This window comes from Pelobates fuscus, chromosome 10 (genome assembly GCF_036172605.1).
Source record: "Pelobates fuscus isolate aPelFus1 chromosome 10, aPelFus1.pri, whole genome shotgun sequence".
Classification (NCBI taxonomy): Eukaryota; Metazoa; Chordata; class Amphibia; order Anura; family Pelobatidae; genus Pelobates; species Pelobates fuscus.
This window is the reverse complement of record NC_086326.1, coordinates 28489452-28501860: the sequence shown is the minus strand read 5'-3', so window position 1 is coordinate 28501860 and position 12409 is coordinate 28489452. Positions and strand designations below refer to the sequence as shown.

The window sequence follows — 12409 nt, the reverse complement described above, 5'->3', positions numbered from 1 at the left end:
ATTTTGTCTGCAGGGTAATATTTGTATTTTATGGTATTTGTTTCCAATGTGCTGTATAACCTTAAAAAGTCAAAAAATATCTAAAAGTGGTCTGTGATGCTCCATTTTCACAACCAGAGCAGCAGTGGGAATTTCTACATTTAATTTTATTTTTCAGACTTCACAAATACATATTTGCTAAATATATGCCGTAAACAAAATGTTAAATCTTGGGAAGTGATATTTCCCCTTTAGCTGTTAATACAATAACTAATTCTCTTCTTGACTCTGTTAAACCAGTTTTAGGAGAAGAATACAGGATTGTCCTAAATAAATAATCTCAGAAAAAAAAACCTGAATTTTACAAACACTTTTCTCCCCATCTATGGCACTCCCTCAGTCATTAAGATCATTCATTATTTCCTTTCTAATTAATATTAGATTACCTGTACTTGCTACGAGTTTGTTTTTATAAATGCTTACCCCTAAATAATTCACACATTCAACATTGAAATGAGACTGTAGGTAAACAAGCTCTGAACTGCAGATATTTATGCGCAACGCTTGAGATTTTTTTTGTTATTAAAGGAAAAGCCTAAGTTTAACCAATTAAGGACACATGATGGAAATATTCCGTCATGATTCCCTTTTATTTCTGAGCTTGTGTCCTTGAGGGGTTAAAACAAAAATGTCTGTTTAATAAACATATGCATTTATCCATTCTTCACATTTGTTTTCCTAAGTCCCTGAAGATCTACTTCTTGTGAAAGTCCCACACTTACCTACACAGTTTGCCCAGCGCTAACTTCCTTGGGGACGCAGCGAGCATTTTTGGAAGCTATAAAAACATACGTGAAAATATTTATTAGTAAAATGTTTCTAGGATTAAGAGATTGATAAATACGGAATACGTACTATAATATGTACAGCACATTTTAAAGTCTCATAAGTGAAAATGTTGTTAGAATGTTAGAAGTCACATCATTGTTATCTGTCAATAATAATTATAGCTTTTGCTTATCCAGTCCATTGAACTATTTCTATGAAACATCACATATGCCTCTAATTGCGTTGTGTAGAATTTCCATTGTACATATTAGAAGAAAATGGTAAAACATCTCACCATATAATTAAAGGGTCTGCCGAAGCACCAAAATTACTCTTAATTATTTAAGATGCAAATATTATTCCCCTGCAGTCTCACTGCTCAATTATCTGCCATGTAGAAGGTAAATCAATTTATTTATTTATTACTGGCATTTATAAAGCGCCAACATATTCTGCAGCGCTGGTTAATGCAGCCCTAGCCATTCCCCCCTCCACCACCGCTGCCCTTATTCATGGCTGTAACATGGCTGGAACATGTCATAATAGAGTATGCTTACTGTTGAAGTTCCTTTGCACATATGTATCATGGCTAATCAGTTACTATTTTGCGTGCTAATTTGGACATAACAATTTGAGACACATTCTACTGGATCTCTCCATATTTAGAAAATTGCACAGAATAGAATCTGTTTTGCCTTTATAAATCTCCACCCACACGACCTGCTCTATGAATTGCCTGCTAGTGCAATGCAGCCTCCTGTGTGAGATTAAGTAAAAGTCTTGATGTTATATTGTTGGATAAGCGGTCCAAACAATTTAATATTTCTGGATACACTTTTAAAATGATTAAAAACATTAAAATATATATATATAAAAAACATCATATATGAAAAAAGTATCAATATATCAAGAATATAAAAATGTCAATACATTTGGATATTTTCTCAATATTAAATAATTTTAAAGGTTTGTCCAAAAATATTAACTAATTTGAAAAGGTTTAATAAAACCTATTAAAAAAGCATATTTTTGGACCAGCACAATGTGAGTATTTAATTGTATTCATATAATTAATAACATATTTAGTACTTAGCAATTCTTAAGAAAAATTTGAAACATTTTACTAATAAATATTTTCATGTATAAGGAGAGGTAGTAGCAGTAAAAACAAGCCATTGTACAGAACATTGGTGAGACCTCACTTGGAGTACTGTACACAGTACTGGAGACCGTATCTTCAGAAGGATATTGATACCTTTGAGAGAGTTCAGAGAAGGGCTACTAAGCTGGTTCATGGATTGCATGATAAAACTTACCAGGAAGGGTTAAAGGATCTTAACATGTATAGCTTGGAGGAAAGGCGAGACAGGGGGGATATGATAGAAACATTTAAATACATAAAGGGAATCAACACAGTAAAGGAGGAGACTATATTTAAAAGAAGAAAAACTACCACAACAAGAGGACATAGTCTAAATTAGAGGGGCAAATGTTTAAAAATAATATAAGGAAGTATTACTTTACTGAGAGGGTAGTGGATGCATGGAATAGCCTTCCAGCTGAAGTGGTAGAGGTTAACACAGTGAAGGAGTTTAAGCATGCGTGGGATAGGTATAAGGCTATCCTAACTATAAGATAAGGCCAGGGACTAATTAAAGTATTTAGAAAATTGGGCAGACTAGATGGGCCGAATGGTTCTTATCTGCCGTCACATTCTATGTTTCTATGTTTCTATGTATGTTTTTATAGCTTCCAAAAAGGGGAAAAATAGGGCAGTCTTGCCTCATACCGTTATGAAACTCTAAAATACACAGCCTGAGATTGACACACTGGCCGATAGATTTGTGTTTATTGACCTCACTCTTCTGATTAAATAAGCTTTATTGATTTTTTCCAATACGTTTTCTATGTATCCCCTGTGGAGTCGATCTGTGACAGCAGAAGTCATTCATTTTTGGTATATGGAGTGTTCTTATATTTTAAATATGTTCCTAATAACATCAGATGACTCGTGTCCTTAAATAAAATCTACTTGATCATAAGGAATTAGAGTGGCATTAAATTCACACAGTAATATCTACAGAAAATAATATTGTCAATAAAACGGACAGTTAACACATTTGATTTAGATACTGAATAAAATTATCATGTGTTCTACCAGGATATATAAGCAAAAAATAAAAAGTTTTGAAATATAAACATTATAGAAACAGTAAAACATGCATATCATATAACTAGGATTAAGATATAATTTAAAGTTCTATTCTAACCAAGTAAAAAACATATTACTCACATAATATATGATTGCCTCTCAATTTATTCTGGTGTAATAATCAACAATTTGATTTTGGATGAGTTTGATGTTCATTGCGAAGAAGTATTTGACAGTGTGATTTATTAGAAGTCTTAAAATTCTGCAAATTTGTTCCAAAGTGCTATGTCATCTTCCCCATACTCCTCTATCTATTCAGGACAGTAACAAGCTCTGTTGCATAAAAATGAGTGTCATATATTAGTAAAACATATTTAACATGTCACTAGAACAATTTTAGCTTTAATCATCCATATTATTTATTTAATATAGCTCTTATAAAATGTAGACAAATAAAAAAAATCTTTAAATTAAAAATGGTAAATTATGTTTAATGCTCTGAATTCCACAGACAAAAGTGGTTCAAGGTTCTCAAGACTAAATTGAACTGCAGAGACATTTACTGATACATGATGTAAGTCTTATAGTTTATGAAAGGAACACTGAAGTACTATAACAACTACAGTGCCCTGTAGTGGGTATGGTGCCAGAAAGGCCCTGGTGCTCTCGATGGGTTAGTAGTCAAACTGTCCTCGCATGGTTTGATTGCTTGCCCAGGCACTAGGGTACTATTGGCATCATAAACTATACAGTAGTGTTCTTTTAATATATTAAACCTTTTACATTCATCTGTGGAGCCTTTACAGATAAACGTGAGGATTGTGTGTATTATGCCCCATAGTATAGCCACAAAAGCACTCAGTCACCGATTCTCTACGTAGCACATAGCTCTTTTATTTATCCCTGACGGTGATATCAAGTGTATGAGGGACTAGTGAGACCTGTTGAAGCAGTTTAATTATTCCCATTTACCAGGTAAGATATCCTATGGGGTGCTTTCAATTATTTTGAGAGTGCAGCCACTAAGGAAGCAAAGATAATCTATGTGTCCATCGTTCTAGATCACCATAAATATAGGTCACAAAGGAAGCTCCAGGCCCTTCGGGGACCTAGTACTGAGTTACAAAATATGATTTTACCCCCGACCTGCTGCATATAATGGGGGTGTAGAAGGGACTTCATAATAGTAGTCTAGGGAACTCATCGCCTAATTTGTTTATTTCGTATACGGTAATGCTTCATCAAACCCAGTTAGTTGGCCCCATAGTTGTAGTCTTTTGGGGGAACTAAAATACACTTTGGATTGATTTGGATGTAATTCAGTTTACAGCTCATTTACATCACAAATGGTTTGGCAAATTTCAGAGGATAGTTAATTGAATATACTCCAAAATCTTCAATTAAATTGGTTCAGTTATTTCATGAATTGTAGAAAAAAAAAAATAAAGAGCTTAGTGAATAATGTAATTCATAAATAATACGTTATGAGGCGACTTTAATGTTTGCTTCAAAGATTGATTTAGTGAGCAGCTTTTTCATATCTACATGATGAAATCTACATAAAATATTTATTTATATATTTTCTTTGTGAAAACAATATTTTTGACCTTTCCTTTATCTTTTATGTTTTTTTTTTTTTAATGGATTAAGCTGTAAACAATTATGGGCTTTTGAAAGGGTGGGCTTCAATTTACAGCCTTCAATATCCCTTGCTGATTTAATGACGTTGAAACCCCCAGTCGAAGGTTTTATCCTATTAAATTTTTATTTGGGGAACTAGTAACGCAAGCTCCTGTCATTATTGCATTTGATACATTTTGGAGTCATTAATATATTATTTTTTTGCATGCTTAAATATTTATAGTTTTTGTATGAATTAATTTTTTTTCGCAGAATGCTGCACCATAAGCTTGCCTCCTTAGCCACACCTCCTCATTCCTGCAAAATACTTCCTTATCAAATGTATGTACACAGCTCAGCCAATGAAAGTGCTGATTGGTCTAAACTGCAAAGCAACCTCCATTAGAAGTAGAGGACACTAAAGGAGGCATACAGTAAGGAAATGTATACGTTGTGAAATAAAAGCCACTCACTCAGTGCTATTGAGACTGAGACTGTGATAAGGAAGTCTTTTTCTGGAGTAAGAGGGCGTGGCTAAGAAGGCCTCCATGACAGCTAGGCCCCGCCCCCCGGAAGCTGCATTCTTAGAGAGAGGAGAGACAGTGTAGCTGCTGCTGATTTAATAGGGAAATCGATAGCTAGGCTAGTGTATTCAGTGTCCACTACAGTCCTGAAGGAGTCATCTGATCTCTGCTGTAAGGACAGCACCCCAAAAAGCCCTTTTTAGGGCTAGAACATCAGTCTGCTTTTTTTTTTTTCCTGTGTAATCTAATTGCAGTTGCCTGCCTGCCAGCGTGTGTGTCAGGCTCACAGCGTATACTGTGCCCACTTGCTCAGTGTCACCACTCATATCTGGTGTCACAATAGCTTGCATTTAACAAAAAAAAAACTTTTTTGACTGTAATATAATAGCAGTCAGTTTCCTTCACACGTATGCGTTTCAGGGCCTGCCAGGGCACAGTGTTACACCAGTGCAACTCATATCTGGTGTAACAGTAGTGTACATTAAAAAAATACAAACTAGAAATTTGACTGTGAAATAACAGCAGTCAGTTTCCTTCACACGTGTGCGTTTCAGGCCTGCCAGGGCACAGTGTCACACCAGTGCAACTCATATCTGGTGTAACAGTAGTGTACATTTAAAAAAAAATACAGGGGGCTTGTTGTCACCTTTTGGGGACCCTTGGTGTTGTACGTGGCTGGGTGGAGGAAGAGACCTTCAATGACATCAGTGAGGCAAGGAACGGGACATGGCTAGCTTGGTATCCAACCTTGTGTAAATGGGGAGTTTGCGGTTGTTCAAAAGGACTGTTTGCGGTTGTTTGCGGTGCGTTAAACTGTGGAGTTTGGTCTGTCACTGGGAAGCGGGTGTAACCCTTACACTACCTGATCGATACAACATCATACCTGATGTTTTAAAGCACGTTATTCCAAACAATTTAGGAATGTTAGGTGATTTATGCCCTTTATGGATTAAAACCAGACTATGTAATTTTCCATAGGAGTTTTGCCATGGATCCACCTCCGGCATGCCACAGTCCAGGTGTTAGTCCCCTTGAAACAACTTTTCCATCACTATTGTGGCCAGAAAGAGTCCCTGTGGGTTTTAAAATTCGCCTGCCCATTGAAGTCTATGGCGGTTCGCCCGGTTCGCCCGTTCGCGAACATTTGCGGAAGTTCGCATTCGCCGTTTGCGAACGTAAAATTTTATGTTCGCGACATCCTAATGCTGAGAATATTAAGAAGAAAACTTGGCATGGGCATATGGCAGGGCAAGGAGAGAAGGTAGTTATATTGTTTAATAAAAGGATTATAGATGAGATTAGAGATATCTAGAGGACAGAGATGAACTTTGGACAGAGAAGAAGATGGAACATCATACAAAATTCAGATAGGATGACCAAGGGAGAGGAGAAAATATAAATACAAAATAAATACATAATAGGAAGACATTTTCAGAATACTCCTGGGAACAGTCTAGTAACATATACATAGTTACATAGTTACATAGTTGAAAAGAGACTTGCGTCCACATATGTTGTTGCTTCCTCACATATGTTGTTGCTGTTGATCCAAAAGAAGGCAAAAAACCTAGTCTGAAGCACTTCCAATTTTGCCACAAACTAGGAAAAAATTCCTTCTTGACCCCAAAATAGCAGTCAGATGTCTCCTTGGATCAAGCAGCTGTTACCCCACTAATTAGAAATTATGTCCCTGTATGTTATGTTTTTGTAAGTATTTATCCAATTGCAGTTTAACCCCTTAAGGACCATACTTCTGGAATAAAAGGGAATCATGACATGTCACACATGTCATGTGTCCTTAAGGGGTTAAACATCTGTAGTGACTCTGACAAAACCACCTCTTCAGGCAGAGAATTCCGTATCCTTATTGCTCTTACTGTATAAAAACCTTTTCTTTGCCTTAGATGAAATCTCCTTTCTTCCAGCCTAAATGTGTGACCTGGTGTCCTATGTATAACCCTGTTTATGAATAGATTATGAATAGATTTCCAGATAAAGGTTTGTACTGGCCCCGAATATATTTGTATAAAGTTATCATATCCCTTCTCAGGCGCCATTTTTCCAAACTAAACAGATTTAATTTTTTTAACCTTTCTTCATAACTAAAATGCTCCATTCCTTTTATCAATTTTGTAGCTCGTCTCTGGACTTTTTCTAGTGCCATGATATCTTTCTTTAGAACAGGTGCCCAAAATTGCACAGCATATTCAAGGTGTGGTCTTACCAGCGATTTATAAAGAGGCAAAATTTTATTTTCATCCCGAGAATTTATGCCCCTATTTATACATCTGCCCATACTTTAAATATATTTGGCCAACATATATTTATTTTAAGAAATCTCAAAAATATATATTTAATATGTATTGTTACCCAAAGCCTTTTATTCTGATGTGTGTGTCTCGTCTTGTTTTAGATGGGCCTGTGACGGTGGGAATGAGCTTGGACATTGCCAGTATTGACACAATATCAGAGATAAACATGGTAAGCTGTTATCACAACGTTACACTGGATGTGTCCCCTTCCCAAATCCTGCATCCTCACTCAGTATGCATGGTTAATTCTACCAGTTAGTTTAATTTTCACTCTTTGGTGGAGCTGGTTTATCTTGACACTTTCAGAAGGAGGAATGAGACGAATGATTGTGAGCTCAGGGTAGGTGAGTAAATATTTATGACTGCCAAACAAGGGACGACTCTAATTTGGGCAATGTAGCGGTACCCAATAGCTCTAATATCTTCAGAGCTTTTATTAATTATCTATTGGAAAATGATTTGAGGAATGAATGGACAGTTCTCAAAGTATATACACTGCATTAAAGAGAATCTATAGTCCCGAAAATACTAATATATATATATATATATTTTCAACTGTAAGTTCCCTGCTAGTACAGTGACCTCTTTTTCTGTGGAAAAATAAATAAATATAGTTTACGTAACTTGTTTCAAACCTCAAAACGCTGCCTTTCCAGTTGCCCTCTTCATCTCCTTCTTCATTAGTAAGCATGCTGATGTCTTCTATCTTGTTGTCCAAGACTGACTCGATTTTTACTGTGGAAGTTCCTCTAGTGTCTGTCAGGAAGAAAGCCATTAGAGTTTTATTGAGCCCCCCGAAATATACAAAATAACAATGTTTACAACAATTGCAGGACTAAAACTACAGGGCCACTGCACCCATACTACTTCATTCAGATAAAGTGGCCTGGGTGGCTATAGTGATCCTTTAAAGCTAGGAACTGAGGCATGTAAGAGTATTACCAAAATGATGTACACTACAAATCTGGATGAGAGGCTAAATTAAAGCAGGGGCAGTACCTGTGGGACTGGTGATGACAGAGTTTTTTAATGAGTGGGTTACAGGACAGTATCTAATGTTCCTGGTTGCTACATTGAAAGTTGTGCAATCCCAGTGATGTGATTCACCTGGTGAATTGTGGGAAATAATCAGTGGGGATGAGATGTAAATTATGAGGTATGAAAACATGAAATTTCAGCTTATATAACAAAAACAGTTTTAACAATAGAGAACAAGCTACATATTTTACAAAGTTGTATAAACACTCTGGCACTGTGTCAAAATAGTATCTAATGTAATAATTACTTAAAGGGAAACTAAAGTGCCCTCTCCCACAGCGCTGAAGGGGTTAATAACCCCTTCAGTCACTTACCTGGGTCCAGGGCTGATGTCCTTGGCTCAGCTCCTCCCCTGCCGCCAGCCACCGGCAGGGGGAGGCCTAATGCACATGTCGTCTAAGAACCCGGAAGTCCCTATAGTGGCTGTCAGGTAGACAGCCACTAGCGGAGGACTTAACCCTGCAAGGTAAGTATTGCAGTTTATAAAAACTGCAATACTTACATGTTCAGGGTTAAGGGTTAGGGTGATGGGAGTTGGCACCCAGACTACTTCAATGGGCTGAAGTGGTCTGGGTGCCTGCATTGTCCCTTTAGCCTGTTGCTTATATTTGAAACTATCAGCAAGAGTTTAAACATGCTGGTAAAAACAAAACAAAAAAAAAACACCTCTTGTTCTTAATCCAAAATCCTATAAAGTATCCTGTTATATTCTATAAAAAATACGAAACAAAAACATGTATTGCCTTTTATTTCCAAATGTACATATATTCCTCACCTGTAACCGTGCTTAACGTTTATTTAAGAAAACTAAAAGGACTATCAACCGACACATACAGCATTATTTAACACATATTTGAACGCTATTTATATAAACACATCTTTCCTTTTAAATAAAATAGAAAAAGTACCTAATATTGCATTTCTTTAGGATTATACAGCTACCATATTTTTGAGGCAGCGCTGGACCGATGAGAGACTTTGCTTTGAAGGCAACAAGAGTTTAAGTTTAGATGGACGGCTCGTGGAGTTGCTTTGGGTTCCAGACACGTTTATTGTCGATTCAAAAAAGTCATTTCTTCATGATATCACTGTTGAAAATCGTCTAATAAGGATTTATCCAAATGGAACAGTACTTTATGCACTGAGGTAAATATTCTACCATCTAGTTTAATATATATGGGTTGAAGACTGCTTGCTCACACTGGACATAGCTCAGTCACATTTCGCTCCCTATATATGCTTGTCTCTAGTGAATTTTTATATTTGCTTGTTATTGGTAGTACTAGTCTAGGGCAGTGGCGTCTCTAGGATTCATTTTTAGGGGGGGCACAGGGTGGGCCAGGGACAAAAGTAGGGGGGCACATTCAACCCCGCCCTCGCCGCAGTTTGACCCCGTCCCTGCCGCATGTTAAGCCCCACCCCCGACAAAATGTGTTTTTTTTGTTTTTTTTAGAATCCCTGGTGGAGGATTCATTATTTTCCACCAGGGATTATTAAAAAAACAAACACATTTCCTTTGATACAGTGCCATAGTTGCCAACATTTGAAAAAAAATTCCAAGGACATTTTGCAGCACAGCTATCAATTACTGTCTGTGTATAATATCCCTGGACAGTCAGTGCTCTCTGTATAATACAGGGTTGTGTGTATAATAAATTGGGACAGTCAGTGCTCCCTGTATAGTGCTGCTCTCTGTATAATACAGGGCTGTGTGTATAATAAATTGGGACAGTCAGTGCTCCCTGTATAGGGCTGCTTTCTGTATAACACAGGTCTGTTTGTGTATAATATCCCAAGACTATACAGGAACACTGACTATCCCGGGATATTATACACACACAGATCTGTATTATACAGAGAGCAGCACTATACTATTATACAGATAGCTGAGCATATACCCTATGTCCCAATCTCTAGACTACTAGTACCTGTCAACAGCAGCTCCCAGACGTCTGTAACAGGGCTAAAGTGTGCGGCAGCTCACACAGATGATTCAGCTGTAAAGCGCACTCGCTGGCAGAGCCAAACTGAGAATCCAAAGCAGCCCTGGAAAAAAATGTATGCCATTTCTACAAGTCAATATGTATATATTGTACAGTGAGCACACAAGCTCACTGACATGTGCAAATAGGCTTACTGACAGAAAAAACTCTCTGACTCACACACAAGCTTACTACAGACAAACTCACTTGTATAAACACAAGGCTTACTGCAAAGAAGTTCAGGGACACACACAAGCTCACTAAAGACAAGCTCACTGACACTCACATGCTCACTAAATAGAAGCTCACTGACACACACAAGCAGTACCATCTTAACAGCGTTAAGGGACCCCGGGCAAAGCAGTGCACTGGGGCCCTTCCTACACAACAACTCACAGGAATAAACATTTTAATTATTCATAGACTGCTGAGTACATACACACAGTACACTGAATACATACACACACACACACACAGAGATTTCTGAATGCACACAGACTACTGAATGCACACAGGTGTTGCTGAATGCACACAGGCTGATTTATACACGTACACACAGACTGCTGAGTCCATACACACACACAGACACACACACAGACTGCTGAGTCCTTACACACACATAGACTGCTGAACAGGGCTGCCATCAGAAATTTTAGGGCCCCAAACACAGCTCCCAAGGATGAGCCCCGAGTCCGCACACAAGGATGAAGTGTGTGTGTGTAGAGCAAAGTGTGTTTAGTGAATGTAGTGTTTGTAGTGAGTGCAGAGTGTGTTTAGTGAATGTAGTGTATGTGTAGTGCAGAGTGTGTTTAGTGAATGTAGTGCAGAGTGTGTTTAGTGAATGTAGTGCAGAGTGTGTTTAGTGCAGAGTGTGCTTGTAAGGATTCAGTGTGTGTGTAAAATAGGGGGAGGGGAATATTATTTTTTTTATTTATTTGTGTATATTTCAATTTTATTCCCCCCTCCCTGGTTCTTACCGTGCCAGGGAGGGGGGAGATCGCATTTCCTGCTGATCCAGTGGCATGGTGGAGGGAGCCAGCCGCGGTACATTGAAGAGGGGGCCTAGCAGCACACATTGTCTTCCTTTCCGGCTCCTCTCTGACTAACTCTCACATAACAGGCATGTGTGCTGTGTGGAGCGTTGCCATAGTAACCCGTGGCAACGCTCTGGCGGCCGCAGGGTGCAGGAAAGTTACAGAGAGCAGCTGGAAAGGACCGTTATGGTTGTCATGCCCTGATGGCGGCCCTGCTGCTGAGTCCATGCACACACACACACAGACTGCTGAGTCCATACACACACACACAGACACAGACTGCTGAGTCCATACACACACACACACACACACACATACTGCTGAGTCCATACACACACACACACAGACTGCCTAGTCCATACACACACACACACACACACACTGCTGAGTCCATACACACACACACACACACACACACACACATACAGACTGCTAAGTTCATACACACACACACACACACACAGATTGCTGAGTCCATACACACACACACACATACACACAGACTGCTGAGTCCATACACACACACACACACACACAGACTGCTGAGTCCATACACACACACATACAGACTGCTGAGTCCAGACACACACACACACACACACAGACTGCTGAGTCCACACACACACACACACACACAGACTGCTGAGTCCATACACACACACACACACAGACTGCTGAGTCCACACACACACACACATCAAGTCTACCTGTTGCTGGCCTAGCTGTCTTCTGGCCTTTGCAGCAGCAGCATGGGCTGCTGCTTAACGGCGAGGGCGGAGCTTATATGTGGGAGGTGGGGCTTCGTTTGGGGGCGGGCCTGTGCTGGGGAGCCTGTCAGTGCTCCCTCCGGCTACAGACAGCACCCAGCACCGCTCCAGCTTCTCTCTCCTGCATTCCCTCGGGCTGTCACAGACTGTTACAGCCTGAGGGAATATAATCT

General features: G+C 38.8%; 1 protein-coding gene across 1 annotated transcript in view; it reads left to right on the top strand.

The window, feature by feature from the left end:
* Positions 1-12409, top strand: part of LOC134575780 (gamma-aminobutyric acid receptor subunit pi-like) — a 52520-nt gene that overhangs the window by 20915 nt on the left and 19196 nt on the right. The window contains exons 4-5 of the mRNA XM_063435187.1: positions 7517-7584; positions 9382-9599. Coding sequence (XP_063291257.1) covers positions 7517-7584; positions 9382-9599 — 286 coding nt within the window. The remainder of the gene's footprint in view (positions 1-7516; positions 7585-9381; positions 9600-12409) is intronic.